Consider the following 23,478-nt stretch of genomic DNA (forward strand, 5'->3'; position numbering starts at 1 on the left):
TGTGCAATTTAAAGGTTTTAAGAAAGAGTACGGCTGAATGTGATTTATAGTATATGTTATAGTATGTTTAATGCCGAACCAACTGTTGGTCTAACGTTTACCAGCAGATAATTTTTTTGCTGTCAGGTATGATTGACACTACATTAAATTTTCAGTGACCTCTTTATACAGTGAACTTTAGCTGCATTCTATAAATTTAATATCCCCCACTGCTGTCTTCTCAACAGGTTCTGCAATGAGGGTGTATCATGTCCTCAGCCTATTTTTTGGACCCCATGGGGCTCTTGGACTAAGTGCAGCACAGAGTGTGGTGGAGGCGTCCATTCCAGGGTCAGATCCTGTGAGAATGGCAACACGTGTCCAGGATGTGCACTGGTAGGGAAAACACACACATATAAACACAAACTGACCGGTAACATCAGAACTGCTGGATGTAAGAAAATATCACGCTGGTCCAAAACCTGTTGTTTTAAGGTCAAACATGAGTTTGGGGAATTTTGGTACAGCAAATAATATGAAATTATCCAAGATTTAAAAAAATTACAGTTGACAGTTGCAGGTTTTTGTTTCAGAACAGCTGATAGAACACATAATGTTAACTTACGTCAAAGTAAATCAATTTCTGAAGCACTAGTGACGTATTTAATATAGATATGTGGCCTTAATGACAAGCATGTTTAATAGCTGCCTAAATGTTTTTATTTTCAAACAAACAAGCTGGGGTGATGATTTGGGCTAAATTTGGTTCAGACACCAGGGCAAGGTTTCCAGCCACAATGTTGATACAGCAGCAGAACAGGTAAAAAATTATATTATTAACCCAGTTAAAATCTAAACTGACAGAAAATGTCTCCAGTAATGTGAAAGACAGATAAGGTCACACTGAATGTCTACATTTTATAAAGCAGTAAGTAATTATTATTTTTTTCTTTCAATTTAAAACTAAATTAGAGAATGCTACTATAAAACAAACAGCAGTTTCTCTGTTTTTAATCAATGAATAAAACTTAGTGTCATTTTGCCACTATATCCTTTAGGAATACAAGGCCTGTAACCTAGAGGCATGTCCAGAGGTGAAGAGGAACACACCTTGGACGCCCTGGATGCCTGTCAATGTAACCCAAGGTGGAGCTCGTCAGGAACAGAGGATGCGCTACATGTGCCGGGCCCACCTGGCTGATCCCCACGAGCTGCAGATCGGACGGAGGAAAGTGGAGACCCGCTTCTGTCCAAATGATGGAACAGTGGTCTGTGAGACAGATAGTAAGTTAATCAGCTGGCAGACACAAGGACCAATCAGGATCTGCATGTGGGAAAATAACAGCCAATAACACAGCTATATCCAAGATGTATTGCTCAACTTTTCCTTTCATAGGTTTTACAGCTCAGTTATAGATCACAGCGATCTTTAATAATTCATTCTGAGGTATTACAAAAGATAAGAGGTGCTACTACTGCATCAACTCAATGTCCACATAAACTGAAGAGATAAAATGCATATTAGGGCTAAATCTTGCTCTGTCTCACATTTGCAGCAGTTTTCTACCATGTAGGCCAAGCTCAGTTTTGAAGGAGCCGGACTGAATACATTTGTCCTAATATTGGATTTTGATGCAGCTCCAATCGATAGTGCATTGCATAGCTTTCTACAGTCCTTTGACATTTCCATAATTCTTTTCCCCAAGCAGCAGAAAACAGTGTCATGAATTAATGTCTTTTTCACTGAATGAATTTTGTACCCTAAGTTTCTGGGCTTTTTTATGTGCTGCAGCAAGGTTTGTGGCCAGTTTCTAATCTCCATTTTTTGCAGACCTTAAACTGCCAATCCCAACTAAATCCGAGTCTGATTTCTCTTTTCAAACAATCACAGCATTTATATAATCTCTGCATGTTTGTGCGATCGCAGTAACTGTAAAATTAATTTGTACTTTTTGAAACAGAGACAAAATGATTATGCAGCTACTAAAACATCAGTCTCTGCGTATTATTGTTGAGATTTCCAAAAACATTTTCAAAACCCACAAACATTGGATTAAAGCCCAAAAGTATAAAACAGACAAACATTGCTCTGTTTCATTCAGCCTTCCTGTTATCTGCTGAAGGCTTTGCACTTTTTTCACCCTTTCGCAGCCTGAATGAAGTGCAGACTGTCTGGACATTTTATGAAAAATACAATCTCCTTTTAAATAGCTTCTTACATCTCTGTGCTTCCTGACCTCACTGATACTAAAAATACCAATATATATATATATATATATATACACACACACACCAAAGAGTGCTGTCACTACCATGACCTAGTAGCACTCACATGTTGTGTTCATTGCTTGGAAAAATACAGAATTTTTGAGTTACTGACCAGCTGGTCATGCCTCAGGGTCTATTAAGCTGAAAAGGGGCTCATTCCAGATACTAGTTTATCAGACAATCTCTAATTTTCAGGAAAACAAATTGCTTGCAAACTACAAGTTTTGTGTCTTTCTTATTCTGAAAACTACTTGCAACGAAATATTTGCTCCTTTAACAGTGCTCTCCAGCAAATAGCATCTCTCTACACTGGCACATATTTCCCACATTTAAATGAGGTACTTTTAGGGGAAAGTCTGCCTATATTTATGTAAATTACAGCCAAAGCAAATTACTTTGGATTCTAAAAGACCAGAGTCATTTGCATCTGCATTTACTTAGGGTATCTGTCTTACAAATCCGATGAATAAATAAAGCGAATACCAAATGCAAAATATTGCAAAAAAGTTAGCAGATTTTACTGCTTAGTGAGTTTCCTTCTAACACAGTGGGTGTCGGTCCATCATCTTCTGATTTCAAATAAGTTGCTTGTCTGTCTTTTCATTGCTGCAGGTTTAAATCATTAAGATTCAAAACAAGTCCTAAAATTACATTATGGTCAGTAGTAAAGATACATTTTTATAGTAAACAGGAAGTAGAAGTCAAATTAGTAATAAACTTGTAAATGGCCTGGACCAGCTGTCATTCAGAGAGCAGAAGTCAACCTTAAAAGCACTAATCTAAAGGCAGCAGGAACTTGATAAATCAGTCTGCTGCAGGAAAACACTGTAATCTCGGAAGAGCAGAGTGTTTTGTTTACATCTTTGTATAAATAGCATTAGGGCCGATGACCTTGCAGAAAGATGCTGTAGCATCCACTTCGTTGTGTTTCTCTTTGGCTGAGTATTTGAATAAAAATGCTGCTAAATGCTTTTAGTGGTTCCTGAGTAAAGTAGAATGAAAAAATCTGAAGTTTTATTAGAAGAAAAAAAAATCTTTCATTCATTTTCTACTGCTTATTCCATAGTGGGTCGCAGGGGAGCTGGTGCCAGTAGTCTATGGGCGGGAGGTGGGGTACACCCTGGACAGGTTGCCAGTCCATCGCAGGGCAACACACAAACAACCACGCACACACTCATTCATACACCTAAGGGCAATTTAGAGTGACCAATTAACCTAACAGGCATGTCTTTGGACTCTGGGAGGAAGCCGGAGTACCCGGGGGAACCCACACATGCACGGGGAGAACATGCAAACTCCATGCAGAAAGACCACCAGCTGGGAATCGAACCCAGGACCTTCTTGCTGCAAGGCAACAGTGCTACCAACTGCCCCACCGTGCAGCCCACGGAAAAAAATCATTTCTAACAAAAATCTTAGTGGTTATAAGTCAAATAAAAAGACAGAACTGTTATAGTCTCCATGATTGAAAAATGGCAGCTATTTTAAATAAATAAAAACAATCATTTGTTTTAAATATTTTTTTCAGTTTAATAAAAGTATACGGAATAAGGCCAGTTTGTTGGTTATTAAACTTTACTTTTACTTAAATTTAGTTTCCAGTCTTCTACTTATAAGGACTTGATATACGTTTTTCCTACAAAACCATATTTAAATATCTAACAGTCAAATTATCTTTAACAGTTGTGTGGTCCTCTGTAAGCTGGTGTTAAAAGCATTCCGGCTGAACACTTTACAATCACATTTAGCCTGTACTGCTGCTCAAATGATGGGAAGCTGTGAACACAGTGCAGCAACCGTGTTTAAGTGTCTTCCACAAAATGGAGCATGAAAAGTGACCTGACATTATTAATGATAGCTTGTATTAGTTTCAGTCTGCTTCAGAATTTCCACTCACATATTGTACAAAGCAGGACAGGAAAACATCTTTTATTTCCTTGATAACTATAAACCATGTCAGTTGTGGTCAGAGATCTGGCATTTGGGGAGTGTAGTGCTGCAGTTTGCAGAGCACTAATCTAAGCATAATGCCTTAAAAAAGTGCCAAAACCCCTTGACTTTTTTTATATTTTGTCACTTTACAATCACAAACACCTTAAATTATTCTCCTGGGGTTTGATGTGATGAATAGTGCAAAGGTGTACATTATCATAAAATTAAGGTTTTGAACCTTTTTTCTAATATATAGTCATCGGAAAAGTGTGACAAATTTGTATTTCAATCTCCTCCCACACCCCCAAGTCAATCCTCTGTGTTGCCCTCCTTTAATGCACTTGCAAATCTTTTGTTGGTATGTCTCAATGAGCACTGGAAATCTAGAGACTAAAATTTCTGTCCCATCTTCTTTACAGAATAGCTCATTTCAGTCATATTGGATAGAAAGTGTGTGTGAACATCATCAAGTGCTAAATCACTTTCTGAATTAGATTTAGGCCTGGACTCTGATGGGCCCTATCTCACAAATATCCATTTATGTTAACCATTCCATTGTAGATTTCCTTTCGTCACGTTTAGTGTTTTTGATGCTGAACTTCCTCTTGGAACGTGAACCTTGGCCGCTTCCCTGATTATTGCTTTCCTTGCCTGGCTTGTCAGTTTAGGTGGACATGTCTTGGTAGGTACGATTTCCATGTTCAGACAATGGATGAGCAGTGCTCTTTGAGATGTCTAAAGCTTAGTTGATTGTTTTACACTCTAACCCCACCTTAAACTACATAAATTTAATATCCAAGTGTGTCCAGAGACACATAGTTCTCTAGTTGTCACACATAGACTAATACTTACTTCTGTAATATTACAATGAGAAGCAAACATGGAAAGATTTCCCCAAGCAAAAACACGATGTGTCCAAAAGTTCTCCCGTTAGACCTGTTAGCGCCCCTACATGCTGTTAATATTGGATTCACAGTCCAGCACTAAACATACCCTCTGACACATAGGGAGTCACACACAGCTGCAGTCTGATGTTTGCCACTGGTGGCTTTTTCACACAGCCCTCTCCTACATTGATTACCTGTCTCCCCTTGTCAGCCTCCTGTGGGTTGGCTGCATCGAATCTAACAAACTGATGAAACACCGACACCAGGGAACTGTGGGATGCAAACGAGACAGAGGCTCTGAGTAGAAAGACTGTGAAATGTGCCTGTTGGCCTCGTCATGTTTAATTTGCATGCTTCCTAATGCTGTTCAGGTGGTTGGAATCCAGAAAATAAGAGCTGTGGTTATATTTCTACACCTTTACATCAAGCTGGATACTTTTTTTTTATTCTCTCCATCTTTAGGCCTCGTCGAAGAGCTGCTAAAAACGCCAGTGGTGAGAATGGCTGGGATGAGCTGGTCATCGTGGGAGACCTGGTCCAGCTGCTCTCAGAGTTGTGCCAAAGGTTACCGCACTCGTAGGCGAACCTGTTCTGGACCAGAGGGGAAGAGTGCCCCTGTGGCATGCCGGGGCTCCCCTGTGGAATACCAGGACTGTAATGTGCAAGCATGTGCCGGTGAGTTAGCCCAATTTGACTACATTCTTCACTGACAAAAGAGAAGCAAAACAAAGTTAAATAAAATGAAAGAATCTCAAAACAAAAAAGGTTGTTTAAATCAGATTTTTATATGAATATGCATTTAGTGTCATTATGTACTTCAGGATAAGCTACAATATCCTTCAGTGTTTAACAAACAATATTTCTTATGTTCCGCTACAGAACATCTTGTCATCATCTGTGAATGGCCCTTTCTTTAATATGGCTGCTTTTCTTTGTGTAAGACATGGCAGTGTAACCACAAGGCAGATAAGCCTGCAAAACCAATTAGATATTTCAGACATTTCAGGATGACCATTTTGGCAAAGAATAACTCCCTTTGGTTTGGACCTAAGAACTATAAAACACACTGAGTTAACATAGAAGTCCCCCAAAAGCCTAATACGGTCCTGGTATAAAAAAATGCTGTTATGTTTTACTATTACACTTAGCAAATTATAGACTGAACTACACTTGTTTCCTGTGAAGTGTTGTGAAGGGATGTGCCATTTGGGTCTCATAAAAGAGTTCCACTACATTTGGCATTTTAAGACTTCCTTGCAGAATGACCCTCAATGCTTTTTACATTGTGTCACATTACAACTGCAAACTTCAAAGTCTTCTGTTGGATTTTTATGGGGTCTATAATAGGTTTTAAGTGAAGGGAAAGGGATGTATGGTTTTCCTATTTTTTTTTACAAATAAAAGTATTTGAGGCACAGTATGTCTCTACTAGCTTTGCAGATCCAAAGTCTGAACATTTTACACACATCTGGATTCTATGATTTCTGAAGTCCAATTGTTCCACTGGAATTTGTCTAAAGTTATCAGAGTAAAGGGAGCTGAATTCAAATGTATCCCACAGTTTTCAAATTTTATTAGTAAAACCATTTTTTAAATAATTGCTACTTCCACATCTTTAACAGAAAACCTCCAAAAAGTAAGGTGAAACCTCTAAATGGAGAGGCGTTGAATGCGTATATGATTTTTTTCAAAAATACATAAGGGCACATAGCTGTCCAAATTAGTAATTTTCCTCCGAGTATGAGTGTCTAGGATGTCATTAGCAGACGCACGATCCAGAGTCTGAGCCAGCCCACTGTACGCCTTTCACAGCCCTGGCTTAGCTGTGGCAGTATATGCTCCATGTGCTGCCCTACATGCTTGATCTTTTAATGTTTGTCCTCTGCCTGGCTCACTTCCAAGAGCTATCAAAGGGGTGTGTGTAATGTACACTGTGGTTCTGTGTTTCTATGACTCTATTATGTTGCAAACTAGAATCTGAGTATAGAGAATGTTCTGGCGGGGGTTTGGGATGGCGATAGTTGGAACAGTTTGTATTTAGAGGTTCATTGAAGTTACATTGAAGTTTGTGGTTGTGACATGACAAAATATGAAAAATGTCAAAGGGTCAAAGGGTATAAATCCTTGACCAAGGCACTATATAGCAAGTTTTATGTTTATGAAAATGTAATATTAGCTTAGAACAAACAGATTCATACCCTTCTGTATGATATTTAAAGGATCCTGTACCTGTTAGTTTGTCTTAAAAGCTCTTTCTAAAAATGTAACCACAGTGAAAAAAGCCGATCATATGCAATAAGTAAGTAGATGTAAAGTATTTTATTGGCTTTATGCTAACATCTCCAGCACATTATGGGTTCCTAAAGAAAAGGGAAGCAAAAAGATGCAGCTATAGAGACAAAGTGGTAGGGGTCAATGATAGTCACAGAATCCCGCTGAGTGGACCATTAACTTCATTAGCTAATGGTTACCAGCAGCTGCAGCAGTGCAGGAAGAGTTCTTGAACAAATTAAGTTATCTATTTCAAACTCCTCATCAAACCATCACAGTCACCTGACCTGGAACGCTTCTGATCCCAGACTGGAGCTCTGACAGGCTCTACTTATTAAACACACACAAACTCTTTAAAACACACACACACATGAAATGAGTGCCCTTAAAGAAGGTATCCTCTTAAGAGATGGACCTTAATATTCTTTCCTGGTGTCTTATGAATTAATGATTTGGGTTTGGTTGCTTGAATCCGTGTTTGAAAGTCAGTTGTTGATGTTCAGATGAAATCCTTTGTGGTTAAACCAGCAACTGAGAGACGTAACCTTAGGAAGCCTGAATTAAGGAAGTCAGTGAGGAATCATCTTGCTAGTACTGTCACGTTTACGTATGACCCTAGAGGACGTGCAGGTGAGAAGGACAAGGCCAGTGACAGAAGAGAGAATGAGGGTGAAATAGTAATTGATGATGAAATTAGATGGAGGGATGGAGGCAATGTAGATGGCTGAAAAGATTAAAATAAAATGTCCATGTCCCTGCCTATACAGTGGAAGCAGTTGTCCAATCACTGTGGCATTAAATAGACAGAGTTCTTAAAGTTAAGTTTGTAGAGTTAAATCCCAGTTCACTTTTAAGAGTGTAACATGAAGCCGTGATCAAATTTTCTAGCTTTAAAAGCAGCTACCAAATCCCTGTTTGAGAATAGTATTTGAATCAGCAGCAAAGCAATTTTTCTTCTTTGTCTGATGGAAAAAACTGTCAAAGCTGCACAACTAACATAAAGTCTGAAAATCTAAAGGTATTTACAGAGCTATATTGCTGATTTACTCCCTTTTTGACAATACATTTATACACGTGAGGTGGAAAATACCTGTTACAATAAGTTGTGATAGATACTTGGGTATGTTTGTTTGACCTTCTTTCCAGTCTGTTCTTTAAAGCGTAATTCTGAGACCCTAACAAGATGATATTAGCTGAACTTAGTTGGGCTTCTTGCTTGGGTAACCAGCCTACAGTCAGATGCTTAACACGCAACAGAGACATTTAACACCGTCTCTGTTATACACAAGGGAAAAGTGTAGTTGCCATATTTTTGCCAGCTGACCAGTTGTGTGCAGCAACAGGTAGGGGAAGGGCTATTTTATACCATTGCATTGCCATTTTGTACCTGTGTAATTAAACAGTGGCAAATACAATGGTAGTTTTCATTGTAGTTAAGTATTTTTCATTAACTACAGAGATAAATTGTCTTAAATGTTGCTAGATAATATTATTATCTGAAAACTTGGTGTTACTCTCTGTTCCGATATATTTTGGTTTTGATCCCAGTTTGGAAAAGTTAACTCTTAAAATATGACAGATGCAGTCCCCAAATCAATTAAAAATACCTAAGCAACTTTCTGCTGGTAGACTGAATATTGCAGTCATATACTGTAACTACATTTTCTCATACTAGACTATAAATAGAATACTGATGGTTACTCTGAATAACTGGTTGTCAAAGAAGGTACAAAATGTTTCCCCAGGCAAGTACAAATTGATACTTGGTCCGTATGAAACTTTCTGCAAAAAAAAAGTACTGACACAACAAAAAGTACAAAGGTACGACAGCAAGAGGTAGAATAAAAATAAAAAATGCACCCACACAAAAGCAGTTCATAAATATGTTTGTCATGAAAATTTTATATCTACCTAGATTTAGAATGGTTGAGCTTGTGTTGGGGTGAAAAATGTTGTCTTTCTATGGGGGGGTTGCAAATACTTGTTTAGAGTACAAAACAGAAGCCAGCTGGATTATGCAAAGCCGCTCCAATGGTCAACTTCAAGGATGCCGGCTGTAAGACCTCAACAGCCTTTCTGATAACGTACTCACACACATAGCAGCAGGGGTTTATCAACTCAACTTGTAATTTGTCTGATAAATTTGTTCTAACAGAGATGAAAATCAGATCCAGAATATCTAGTTTGATCTACAATGATGTATCTTGTCTACTGTGTGAAAATATCTGGTTTAGGCAACTTGGCGCATATTTTTGTTTTCATGAAGCACATTAGAAGACTCGCAAACTCATCATAGTCACACAAGAGAAAAACAGTAGTAAAATCAGTGTATCAGTCTGATTTTAAGTGGTTTTGTAAGTTTGCAGTGAGTCAAATACTTATCCAGTCCGTTAAGTCGGTGGGGCAGAGACGTGGCTCACTGTAAGAGCTAGTTAGTTAAATAGTCACAGCCTGCTTAACTCCGTGTCATGCTTATCCTCTCTGCTGACGAAGTCTTCAGCAGCTCTCTGATGTTACCTGGCAACAATGCTTCCTTGCCTCCGTCAGACAGACATCAGCCAGTCAACCAGACGGTCAATGAGTCACCCACACTTTTCTGATTAGATCAGACAAAGCATTAACAGGCCCCACAGGAAGAAGCAATCAGTACATTACACAGGTAGGAGAAGAAGTAGGCAGAGAAACCAATCAAGGCACTGCAGATACAAACAAAAGAACTAGAATAACTATGAACTAAAGTAAACAGAGAAACTAGAGGGAAACATAGAAACAAAAACAATAACCTAAGAAATAAACAAGAGCCCATAAGAATCTAAATTAGAAAATAAACAAACGTAAACAATAACTAAAGCTGGAATAAGAACAAATACCTAACCATAACTAAACACAGAGATACTAAATAAGAATCCAAGGGTGAATAATAATAATAATAATAATACAAAAAATAATAAGAAAGCAACAACAAAAGGAACTAAGAGTTAGTGGAACACAATACACACAAGGAGATGGTAGAAGGAGGAAAAGAAACAAATAACCCTAATGCAAAAATAAAATAGAAACATCCAGACAAAATAAACCCTCACAAGACACCAAAACCAAAGTCCAAAATGTCACACCGTGACAGTATGACTGTGTGGTATATGTCCCACAGTAATCCATAGTTTGACAAATTATACATCTAAATATATGGAAAATAATGCAGTCAAAAACAGATTGCATTTTTTCTTGCCTTGTAAACCTAAATCTGCACTAAATTTAGATTTTGCACTTGTCCTGTGGCTCCTGAAAAAGCCGCAGGACAACTGCATGTTGTTCTGTTTTCTGTCATATTTCCATTTGCAGCTTTGAGACACATTTAATTGGAAAAGAGGTGTGCACGTCTTTAAATACTGAATAGTAAAAGGTTGTAGCATTAACTGTCATATAGATATACACATGTTCTATGATATATGTATATCATAGAACATGTGTTCCAGATGTGCACCATTAAAAAGCCTATCAATTTCTGAATTTGTCTTTTTATGGTTTTCAGATTTCTAGACTAAAACCAAGGATCAGATCTGGTTTATTAGGTCTGAAAACCAGGGTTCTCATATTGTGGTACTTGTACTACTGGTTATCCTTGGGCTCTCATACATTGTACTCCTGGCTTCTGATAAAAACTGACAACAAAAAAAGATACAAATTTGCAGCTTAATTTCTGAATGTATTTCCACATCATCTCTTTTGAACTGCTCTACTTGGATTTCAGTCATTTGACCCCTTTTGACATTTTTAATCAGATCGTAAACTGAAACGAATCCAGGCTTAAATTAAGAGCTTGCCCTTTCCTTGTGGAGTATACTATTTCACTGTTAAGTGACATCCTTGCCGCTTTGTATCATAAACAAATGGTAGTATGAACTAATGTAGTTGTGTGTGTATGTGTTACAGTGAAAGGTGCATGGTCCTGCTGGTCTCCCTGGTCTCAGTGCTCAGTGGGCTGCGGTGGTGGTCACTACCAACGGACACGCTCCTGTAACAGCCCTACCCCCGCCAACGGAGGAGACATTTGCATAGGCCTGCACACCGAGGAGGCTCTGTGTAACACGCACACATGTGATGGTAAGCTCCAACTCTGTCATATTACAACAAATGTGCAATTTATATTGCCTTTTAGGAAAATCATATCCCCTATACTATATACTTTAATCTCAGGGTGAAGGACTCAGACCTTTGTTAGAGAACGTTAGTAAATGAACTGCATGATGAAGACCAAGGAAAAAGCCATACAGGTCATGGAGAAAGCTATACAGAAGTTTGAAACAGGGTTAGGCTATAAAACAATATTGAGCTTGAACATCTAACAGAGCTCTGTTCAGTCCATCATCTAAAAACAGGAAGAATATAGTAGCCACGCCAACCACAACATGGCTGTCAGCCTTAATCAACATTCACAGCTCAGACTGTACAGTGTGGTGGCAGCATCATGTTGTGGGGTTGTTTTCTTTGGCAGGGACATGGAAGCTGGTCAGAGTTGATGATAAGATGAGTGGAGCTAAAACCGGGCATTCTAGTAATAAAAAAAAGCAATGGAGGCTGCAAAGACTTGAGACTTAGGTGGAGGTTCATCTTCCAGCTGGACAAGGTCCCTAAACATACTGCCAGAGCTACAATGAAATTTGGATCACATGTTAGTCATGTGTTAGAATGGTACAAAGAAAATCAATACCTTAATCCATCTGAAATCTGTGGCAAGACTTAAGAAGATGTTCACAGACACTCTTACTCCAATCAGAATGAGCTTAAGCTATTTTGCAAAGAAGAAAGGAAAAAAGTTTGTTTGTGCAAACTGGTAGAGGAGATTCCCCAAAAGCATCTGGAATTCCAGTAAAGGGTGATTTTACAGGATTCAGAGGGACTAAATGTTCCCCACCCATTTCAGATGTTTACTTTGTACTTCACGATTACCCCTTACTACTGCTGGTCTCTCAAATAAAACCCCACTAAAATATATTGAAGTTTACAAATAGTTCAAAGGGTTTGAATACAAGGCATCATATGTCCCTGTCATTTATGTGCTGCCCCCTTTGATAAGTCACCTTCATTTATTTTTTTCTGAATTGAGTGGGTCTTAGATAAATGAATAGATAAACATTCATGCTGAGAAACAAGCAACCTCCCTGCTGTGCCGCTGGAGCTTTGAGCACCATGGCAACTTCTCTGAAAACCTTTAAAAAGAGATCCATTCATGCTGTTATACATACGGATATTTTATATCCGTATGTATACTGTTTTTATTTAACAACGTAACACAAAGCAGTTTTTTACAGCTGTTCTTTCAGTCCTGTTAACCTAGACATGATAAAAGGGATGGTATGTGGCATGTTTAAGAAGGTTGTCCATTCCTCCATCATCTTCTTCCGTTCTGTTTCCCTATGGTCACTGAAAAATTCATGAGATCAGTCTCCTAATCCGAGATGATTAGTCCAACATCAGATCCCACAGGATTTCAGACTCTGATTCTTGGTTTTAATATCAAATGACCAGCGCTTTGTGTTTCTCTTTTTATTTATTCTCATGGAAATCAAAAGTGACCCAGAATCATTGTGTAAAAGGTTGTGTTTAGACGGATGAGCTGCATTTATTGCTGTCTACCTGAATTAAATGGCTGTTTCTCCTGAGCTGACATTATTCTGAATCAATCAAACTGTCATTCACAGAGAGAGTAATGCATACCGTCAGCCTCCCTGGTAATTACAAAGAGTACCCAATGGCTTTGTGCTCCTCCCTCACTCTAGATACTAATCAGGCTTTGTTATATCTTCGTAATGCTTTCCTGTTTTACATGAACCAAGACATCCGGTTAACCCCAAATCAGTCTGCTTGTCTGCTCATATATTGGCCAGCAGGTGATCCCTCTTCTACTAGGGTTGTCCTGGTGAAACATCTGTCTGTGCATGTGTATTTAGAGCCACGCTGGCTGTTAGTCACTGGGTTATTTTATGCTCCTATTCATATTCAGAGACACACCAAACAACATTTTGGGGCCAATCTCTGTTTTTTACACTTTGTTTTTATACCAATATTGATTTTTCTTTAAGAGTTATAATAGTAGAAGATATGAGAACAGCAATGAAAATATTATTTTTCAAGAAATGCTGATGTACGTTCTTTGTAAGATTAATTATTTATATAAAAGCAGTTGTAACATTGTGCTGCATGTGTGAGGGAACAGATGCTGTTAAAACAAATCCAAAATGGTAATGGAGTTTAGCATCGGACGTTCGATACAGATAGCAGCCTGGGCTGTGATTATTACTTTATAATGGTGTTTTACTGTAGTTTTTAAATCAAAGACTCTATTAACAGAGCATTTTTCGTGTGTATTCCCGAGAGAAATTAGACCCTTACTGAATTTAATTTTCAAAAAAGCTGCCAACATTTCTAAACTCACCATTTACACTCGCTGACAGGTTTAAAAAACTCAAAAGTCTAACACTGAGCAGCTCTGCTGTAGTCTGTTAAATCTTCTTGTTATCTCCTGAAAGTCTCGCACTTTCTCACAACCTGAATGAATGGCTGGTGTGCCTAGACATTTTCAGTGGCTTCTACCATCAATATGCTGTCTCTGACCTAATTTTTAAACATTTCACTGACACTGAAAATTGCTCTTCTTCTTCACTTAGTACCCCCAAATGGTAAAATGTCTTCCTGTGAACTGAGCACAGCAACAGGTTTCCAGATGAAATACCAACGAGAAGCCCTGGGCCTCATCAGAGTTCAAGTTATTCTAACATTTGAGTTACTTGCTGTTTTTATGTGCCCAGAGGCTTTTGCTGAAAGGAGGGAACAGATTGTGCACACAAAGTGGCAAGTTGGTCAGTCCGGGATTCATAAGAAAGGTAAAAGTGGTCCGTCCTCTTCCTTTTACCAAGACTCCTTCTGCCAAAACTGCACACTCAAGTGCAAGCTGAGTACCAAACTAGCTTTTTTCATCAGTCTTTCATCATTGTACCCTGTGCTCCCTCCACTCCAGTGCTTTTGAATGCAGGGCAAAAGAGTGCAGCAAGTGTATAGTTCGACAGGAGGTGCTGAAAGTGGGGAGCTTTCTTTATTCCTGTTGGGTAGGAGCTTTTGTCTGCTGCTTGGTTGCCTGCTGCGGGGAAATGGACCTGGAGCCTTGCATGGGAGACAAATATCTCTGCTATGCACTAAACAAAGTCTTTGGGTTTACTTTTTGGATCCTGTTTACATCACAAACCCTTTTTCGGTGTGTTTGGGTCGCTTCGCCAACTGCTGAAGTGGTAACAGCTTGGGTGGGCGCATTGATTTCCAGGCCATTCTGGGTTTAACTTGACCCTCTGGATGTCTGGGTTTATTTTGATTTTGTCTTGTTTTCTGTTTTCAGGTGGATGGATGGCCTGGTCACTGTGGTCAGCCTGTGATGACTCAGGCTTCCAAATGAGAAGTCGAGTGTGTGGTGCTCAGGGCAACAGCCCTTGTGTGGGGAACAACACTCAGCGCAGAGACTGCAATGAAATACCTGGTGAGTTGGTCAACTCTCATATGTAGCGTCGTTTCACAATTTTATAAAAGGCTGAGGCTGGCAGTTCAAAAGCAAAATTAGATGTTTTTTTCAAAACTTAGATGGCACAATCACTTTTGTGTTCTTCGGTGTTATAAAACTCGTTACCAGCTCTTATTCTCCCAAAAATATGACTTTTAGTACTGAAATTTGCATCAGGCCCTTGATGTTGAAAATTTGAAATAATTATTTTAGACTGAGAAAAAGTCATTTTCAAATGCTATTAAAACTTGCAATATTGCCTTGAATACAAACTCAGCTGTGGCACAATTAGCAACCCTGGTGTTAATACTTTGTACAACAGCACAGGACTTGCAATAAAAGGATCTAATCACTCCATCTCTCTAAATCGTAAAAGAGTCCACAGTCCTCTCTACTGCTCTCTTATCTTCTCCACAACCCATAGTTTCTCTATAGGATTTAGATCTCGGGGCAAGAGATGGCAGTGGAAAAAGGTTAATTTTATGTCTGCTGAACCAATTCTGTTCTGATTTGACCATACATCGAAAGACCCAATGCTGCCATTATTTCTGTTTACTGGTATACCAGGAGATTTTTATTGAAATTATCCTGGTATTTCAAAAAGTTCATGATTCCATGCACTTTAACAAGGTTTCTAGTTCCTTTTGGGTCTGATGCCCACAGCTTTACAGATCATACGCCAAACTTAATAGTGGTGCTTTTATGACATTTCCTGGAGTGTTTGTTTCTGACAACATCTAATTTTAGCTTCAAAAGATTTAAGCACATGGTTCAAGTAGAATTTAGTAGAAAATACATTTGTCTCTTAAAGCTCTCAAAGAAGGTGACTTGGTGAGTCTCTTTATTGAAATTGCTCTAACAGTGAGTTTTGGAAAACAAATTTACCACACCTACCGTCCTGATCTCTGTTTGTTATAAGTTATATATGGTTCCTGCTCCAGCCTGCACATCAGTGACCCAGAGAAATACGTCCTTCTGTCATGTCAATGTCAAATGTGTTTAGAAAGAACATTAACAAACAACAGTTGTCCAAAGTGCTTCACAATTACACCTACAATCACAAAATAGCAAGTAGAGTAAAACTGTAATAAAAATAAAATAAAAGACAGAAAATTTCTAAGAACTACTGTATTAAGTGTCTCATAATGAATCAAAGGTCAAGGAAAAGAAATGGATTTAAAAGATAATGTGCTCTGAGCAGTGCAGACATGTAGAGGTACTGTATACTACAGTCTTGGGGCAACCACAGCATTGCTTTAATCTTGGAAGATCAAGGAGAACAGGCACATTGACCGGAAGGTGTGTAGGTGTGTAGATGTTGAGGAGATCACGGACCTGTTTAAAACAGAACAATTAACTAATTAATTTAATGCAAGTTGATGAAGCATGAATAACCATCCCTAAAAGATAAATAAGGCTTCGTTTTAGTAAAGACCCGTAGTTGGAAAAAGCTTGACTTAGAAACAACACTTATCTATGAGAGAACTGTCCAAAATAACACCCAAATTCATTACATCAGAGTAACTGCTAGTAGTTAAGGAACCAAGAGCACCAGCTACGATATGGTGGGGCTGGGTGGGGGGATAAGATTTTCTAAACCAGATTTCCTGTGTCTTTTTTTCATTAAGGTTAAGAAAATCTTACCTCATCCAGATTTTAATTTCAACCAGACAGATTAATAAGGGTGTCTGTGCATTACTGCTGCTTATCTTAACTGGCATATATTGAATTCAATTCAATTCAATTCAAAAATACTTTGTTAATCTCAAAGGGAAATGAAATGTTGTTGTAGCTTATATCATGCAGGTTTCTTCAGAGATCCATAGATGCTGATGGCTGTGGGCAGGAAGGATCTCCTGTAGCGTATTAGTGGTCAAAGTAACAAAAATTAATTTGAACTGAGTTAAAAGTGTGAAATACTGAACATGGTAAATCTGAATCCGTGAATTTTAAGGTCATTAAATGATAACATGTTAAATATTAAAGTTAGAAATATTAAGGTTATCATAAGGGGTGTACGGTGGTGCAGTTGGTAGCACTGTTGCCTTGCAGCAAGAAGGTCTTGGGTTCAATTCCCAGCCGGGGGTCTTTCTGCATGGAGTTTGCATGTTCTCCCTGTGCATGTGTGGGTTCTCACCAGGTACTCCGGCTTCCTCCCACAGTCCAAAGACATGCCTGTTAGGTTAATTGGTAACTCTAAATTGCCCTTAGGTGTATGAATGAGTGTTTGTGTGTTGCCCTGCGATGGACTGGTGATCTGTCCTGGGTGTAACCTGCCTCTTGCCCATAGACTGCTGGAGATAGGCACCAGCTTCCCCGCGACCCACTATGGAATAAGTGGTAGAAAATGACTGATGTTGCCTGTTTTCATTCACTGCTTTGATTTTAGCGCCTCCATTTTTACCACTTGAGTTTTATCATTCATTGCGTTCAGTGTAATTTTTGTGACTGCCGGTAGATCGTAATTTCTGCATGGATAATCTTTCAGAAATTTACAAAACGTCTGATCGGGTTAAAAAAAAGCAAATTTTTTATTAATTAAACAAAATATATATATTTAAGGTATTGTTAGGGTTACTAGTGATTGTGTCATTGGTGATCTAAAAAAAACTATTTGAAACATAATTTTAAAAAAATTTAAGGTTTTTTTTATTTATTTATTTAGCATGAGATGAAGATGCTGCAATAAAACATTTGTTTATTTTAAGACATTTCAAACATTTTTACCACTGGTGCCGATACACTCAGAGGGTCCTCTAATTGCCTTCACCAACAAAGTAATACTCTATACCACTGTATTTTTATTGTCAATATGATTCTTTTAGACGTAAAAACGTCTTATCTCAAAAAGGGACAAATTCTGGTTCAGGTCCAACAATATCCAGATATTGATGAGTTGTTTAGTCTTAGTAGAGGTTTGTACTCTAGTTACAGTTTGCTTTTATTCAGATTATTTTAGGTTTGATCCATTTTTTCCTTGGTCTCTTTTTACCAAATCCTACAAGTAGCTTTTTTTAACAAAGCAGATAATTCACCTTTTAGACTCTTATTGTTATCAAATATCAGTCGTGGTAATTAAGCTTCATCTCAGTCATCATCTTCACTCACAAACCTCCATAAACACAAACATGTTTGTGTTTGTGTAGTTGATATCATTGTGCCAGAAACTGGTCTCTGTTAATTGTCCATAATTAGGTCTGTGTGAAATCAGTAAGTCAGCAGTTCACTCCATTGGCCCTCAGCACGTCTTGTTATGCTGATGTGGATCTCAGAAACTTTGAAATGAACCTGAAATGATCTCTGGTGGCCTGCCAGCGTAGGACTCTCCAGTCTCTGAATCTCTAATGAGTCCAGACGAAGGTGATTAATATTAATGGGACGTCACAACACGAAATTACATCAGGCTATATTGCACATTTCTGTGAGGCCATGAAGGATCGGTTAAGGTCTCCAGCAGAGGGGGAGGCAGGGGTGGGGGTGGGGGGGGGGTTGACTTTAGCTAAAGAAATTAATCAGGAAATGTGGCACAGTAATTAAATGTGTTGACTCACGTATCCATGCACAGGCTTCATCCATTTGGGGAGACTTTTGCAGAAGGACCGGATGTATTGAACTGGTAAATTATGTTCCTGGTGTAAAACGTCTCTAATGAAGACAGGTTCAGTTTGATGGAACAAAACTAGGAGGGAATTCCACTCAACAGTTCATTTGTCTAGATGTGGAAAGGTTCTGGTTTCACTGATACATTAACTTTAAAATAATCTCTACGCTCCCCTTTGCTCAAGATGGTGAATTTATTTCAATTTCCCACATTTCTCATACACTGTTTTCATTTCTGCATGTTTCACAGTCGGTGTTTGTGTTCGGAAGAATGTTCCTCCAGGGATAGTGTACGTGTGCATGTGTGTGTGTGTGTGTGTGTGTGTGTATGTGTGTGTGTGTGTGTGTTTGCATGCCTGTTTGTGTGTCTGACATGTGTTCCTCTCCTCTCCACAGTCATTCTTCCAGCATCTGGTTTTGATAAGGACCAACAATGTGGAGGTAAGTGGATTAACAGCTTGCCGACCTTCGAGCATGTTTAAGTGTGTGTTGCCCCCTCTATGTTTCCATAGATGTCTAGAACGCGATGTGTGTTTTTATGCATCAAATGTTCATTTTCATGTCTGTTGCTTCACTCTCTGCAAAGGCCTAAGAGCTAGCCAGAATCACGTTCTTACAAGTCTGGTGAAATGTTTGTTTTTCGGAGACCAAACTCAACACAGAAAACACCATGCTTCCAAAATGCCTTGAATAATTATTGAAAACAGGTTATTAAATAAATAAACCATTCAGACATTATTTTTTATATTATTTACTGTATTTCTTTCAAACTGAAAATAACACCGGTATCTCCCCATAAATAATAAGACAATGTACAGGGTGTATCATCTTTCATATGTTTTTATTTCTCTTTTTGTATATATATATATATATTTTTTTTTTTAACAAAAATAGCATGCCAAAAATTATTTATACCCTTCTCTATAATCTGATATAATATACAGGCATTAAGGCAATTAAACATTCCTCATAACTGATTATGAGGAATGTTTAATAGCTGTTTCCATGTTTCCACTGGTATTTTGACAATTTATCTTTGTTGATCTTTGAGGCTGAAAGGCCTCTTTACCATCAACCTACTTTTTAGCTCCATTTGCAGATTCTATATCAGATGCACGTTAAGGCTCTGGGTAGGCCACTCAGAAGAAAAATTCAAATATGACTTTAAACATAAATCTGCCAGGAGTATGAATAAGTTTAGGCTTAAATGTATATGACAACAGTATATGAAATTTCTATTATGGCTGAAGATGCATCAAGTAATCGGTTGGTGAAAAATTGGTTGAATTGGCTGGCTAGTCTTACAATATATTGAATCGCAATCCTTATTGCCATATGAATGTATGCAGTATCGAAATTGCAAAGGACTGCTTGGATTCAGTATTTGGTAGGCTACATTACTTCAAGGACTGTGTAATCCAACTCTACTCTTGAATGGACGTTCACTGTCCCATAAACCCACAGCTGATATAGATTTTGGCAACCAGGATCAGAAATTTCTGGGTGAGTGGTGGGGAGATTGTGATGATGAAAAAGAAAGAGAAGTACAATGTGTGTTGATTATAATAAATACTGTCATCACAAAATTCTAAAATAATATTACTATGACATTTTTTACTAATATTGAAAATTTAAATCTTATTTGATCAGTGAACTCACTTGCAACCTCCATTACCTTACAAGGTTGTTCCTAGGTAATGCTACTCAGATGTTGCTTCATCCAGTACCAGTAAGATGGCTAAAAATTAGGAAGGAAGGTAAAAAGGTATTTAAAGAGAAACTGTCTAGACATGTGTGTGGTTTGTTTGGGATTCAAAAGAGCAAGACTGAAATTGCTCTTATTCACACAGTGTAGCGTTGCCTCTGCTATTAATATAAATAATTAATTACCACTCATAGCAGGAAGACCAAAAATGTTTGAATTGCTATTCTTATCATTTCTTAAATATATATCTCAATCTTATATCCTAAAGAAAAATTGCCATCTGCTAAATGTTGACTTATAGCTTTGGTTTGTTGCATCTGTTGCCTTATTCCCCCTCTGAAGACTTTGTGGAAGCAACCCCGCATTGCATTAGCAGTCACACTCACATTTCTGATTAAGTTGTAGAACTGTGCTCGAACTGTCTGTGTTTAACATTTTAAAGAACGTGTTAACATTATTAAGGCTGTAAAAGTAGAAACTGAGACTGGAAATGATTAATTTTAAGTACATAACAATGTTGTCAATTCATAAAATAATTTCCTCCTGAGGAGTGTTCATGTTAAGGTAAATCTGTACTTAAATTGGGCCACAGTAAAATACAGGGTGCACATTACCTCAAAACTATTTCAACTCCAGTGGAAATTGTTGTGGTTATCTTTTTGACCTTTCCTTTTTCCAACACTTTGCTCCAGCTGCAACAAATAATAAAATGTTCTTTGAAGATATGCTGTTATTCCCTATAGCTCCTTATCTTCAGAACAACCAATACACTTGCAACAGTATTGTTTGATGCACTTCATCCTTAAACAGCTTTGATAGTTCAATATGTGGCCTGACTTTGCTGTTCGAAAATTGACAAACGCTGCTGTTAAAAAAAAAAGGACACTCTCAGTGAATCCCAGGTTGGGAATTACTGTTAGCTAGTTTCTAATTTGGTCCTTGGTTTCTCAGTCAGATCCGTCCCTCTTACTTCATTAATGTCTATAAGACTCGAATATGATGGTAGTAGGTGACAAAATCTGTCTTTCAAATTTCACCCCAACCAATTATAGATGTCCATACAGAGTTACAAATGGATAAAGTGACCGAGAGCAGCCTTGCATGCAATCTTTGAACTGATTGTGGAGTAAAATAGCTCCAGTGGGAGCAGTCCCAGCGGTAAATTGTTCATCATAAAAGGGAATAAAGTCATGGAGTCAGTATGAATTATCACAGCATACCAATCCAGTTTGAAGATCCCTCCTATTTTTAGAAGTACCATGTTTTACCCAGATAATTATGGTAATATTGGGCAATACATAAATCTCCTTGTCTGAATAGTTTATTTAAGACCTTTGCTAAAGTTTGTGTTTCATTTGCCAGCCTTCACCTCCATCCACCTAATTGCCACTGGCGTTTCCTGCTTCCTGGGGGCGGGACTGCTGTCCTTCCTGATCTATGTTTATTGTCAACGATTCCACAAGCCCTCGCAAGAGTCTGCCGTCATTCATCCAACCACCCCGAACCACCTCAACTACAAGGGCAACACCACACCAAAGAACGAGAAGTACACACCCATGGAGTTTAAGGTATGTGGTCCTAGAAGGAAGAGCGGAGATGTGTTCACCTAATCTTTTTCAAATGCAAACACACGGTGCATAGATTAAAAAGCAGCAGTATAACTCAGCTTCTATTTCATGCTTGTATTAATTCAGTTATCTAAATAGATCATTACCACACAAGATGAATTGCTGCTCTGTTGTTCCTCCTTTCTCTTTTGCTATACTTTATTGCAGGTTTTAAGCCTTTATAACTGAAAATTAACTTATTTATTATATATGTGTTCTATTAACTTCAACATACATTAGAACACTTATATTGCTTTACATATACTATAAATGGACAGAGAACAAGTCCAGAAACGTTTTTTATTTTTATTTTATGTTTATATACATGTGTAATTTGCTGTCAATTTCTCAAAGTTTACTCTTCGTATGGATTTTCTCATCAGTCTAAAGTAAAATGCTTCTGGACAGCCGGTAACTATGCATTGCTGGTATACAATTAATTGAACTCATGATGAACTCATATGACTTGTGTGGGTGAGTTCTCAGATCAGTCATAGAAATATCTGCTTGTGTTATTGGGCTCACTGCTCACTGATTATGCCCTGAGGGTCATTCTGAGTTTGGCTTCAGGCTTCAGAGAAACAGATATTAAAAAGATGATACTAAACAATTAGCTGTTAGAAAGATGTTGTTAAGGTGGAACGTGCAGATTACAGACTGATACTAAAATAGATATTCTGCATTTTGTCATTTAGAGTTTAACTTTTCATTTTAAAATCTTGTTTTCCAACTCTTTCAAATTTAGGTGAAGTGGCTTTCAGTTAAACTTTCACTTGAAATAAATGTAAATGTATTTGTACTGTTTTTTTGTTAAATGGAATGGTAAATGGACTGAACTTATATAGCGCTTTTCCAGTCATACAGACCGCTCAAAGCACTTTACACTAGAGCCACATTCACCCAATTGCACTCACTGACGCTCACACATTCATACACCGATATGCAGATCGGTAGGCAACTTGAGGTTAAGTGCCTTGGCCAGGGGCACATCGACCTATGGCAGGAGGAAGCTGGAATCAAACCCACAACCTTCTGATTGCAAGACAACTACTCTTCCTACTGAGCCACAGTCGCCTGTTCTGTTTTATTTGTCAGAACCTTTCTATTTAAATGAACCATCTGACTTGCTTATGTTGGCTGACCAAAGGCTTTTAGTTGTTCCTTAGACTCAATTAAAACTCAGAGGTGACTTGACCATTTTTTGTTGCTGCTCTGAGACTCTGGAATGATTTACTAAAACATATCAGACAGGTTTCGACTCTTAAAATTATACTGTTACTCCCTGGCATTCGACCCATATTGACCTTTGACAGTGGTTTTATTTATTTTATTTCTTGTTCTATCTTGTTGTTTACCTGCTTCTTATTCTTGGTCTGTCTTCCTTAATTTTATATGTTGTTTTCTTCTGTCCAGCACTGTTCTTGTTTTTAAAGTGTGTTATTAATAAAGTGGTATGCTATGGTGTACTGGGGTATTTTGTTCAGTGTAATGCATTAATGAATAAAGTCCTGTCAGGGCAACATAAATAATTTCCCAAAACTGAGTTGTTTGATGATGAAATGCATCCAAATACACACTGCAGAGGTTATGTCTGTCTTGTTTTTGCCCAACATCTAAAGGGTGGCAGTAAAAGGCTTTTCCTAAGCTATAATACCCATTCTCTGTGCGATGATCGTCACA

General features: G+C 38.1%; 1 protein-coding gene across 3 annotated transcripts in view; it reads left to right on the top strand.

Moving 5' to 3' along the window:
• Positions 1-23,478, top strand: part of sema5ba (sema domain, seven thrombospondin repeats (type 1 and type 1-like), transmembrane domain (TM) and short cytoplasmic domain, (semaphorin) 5Ba) — a 282,636-nt gene that overhangs the window by 255,331 nt on the left and 3,827 nt on the right. For 2 of the 3 annotated variants that reach the window (XM_047370497.1, XM_047370496.1), the window contains 7 exons: positions 228-375; positions 1,038-1,263; positions 5,529-5,741; positions 11,271-11,441; positions 14,728-14,865; positions 18,883-18,927; positions 21,554-21,759. In XM_047370497.1, coding sequence (XP_047226453.1) covers positions 228-375; positions 1,038-1,263; positions 5,529-5,741; positions 11,271-11,441; positions 14,728-14,865; positions 18,883-18,927; positions 21,554-21,759 — 1,147 coding nt within the window. Of the gene's footprint in view, positions 1-227; positions 376-1,037; positions 1,264-5,528; positions 5,742-11,270; positions 11,442-14,146; positions 14,697-14,727; positions 14,866-18,882; positions 18,928-21,553; positions 21,760-23,478 lie in introns of those variants that run through there. The other variant, XM_047370498.1, reaches the window with a different exon arrangement.

The sequence above is a fragment of the Girardinichthys multiradiatus genome, chromosome 7 (assembly GCF_021462225.1).
Source record: "Girardinichthys multiradiatus isolate DD_20200921_A chromosome 7, DD_fGirMul_XY1, whole genome shotgun sequence".
Lineage (NCBI taxonomy): Eukaryota > Metazoa > Chordata > Actinopteri > Cyprinodontiformes > Goodeidae > Girardinichthys > Girardinichthys multiradiatus.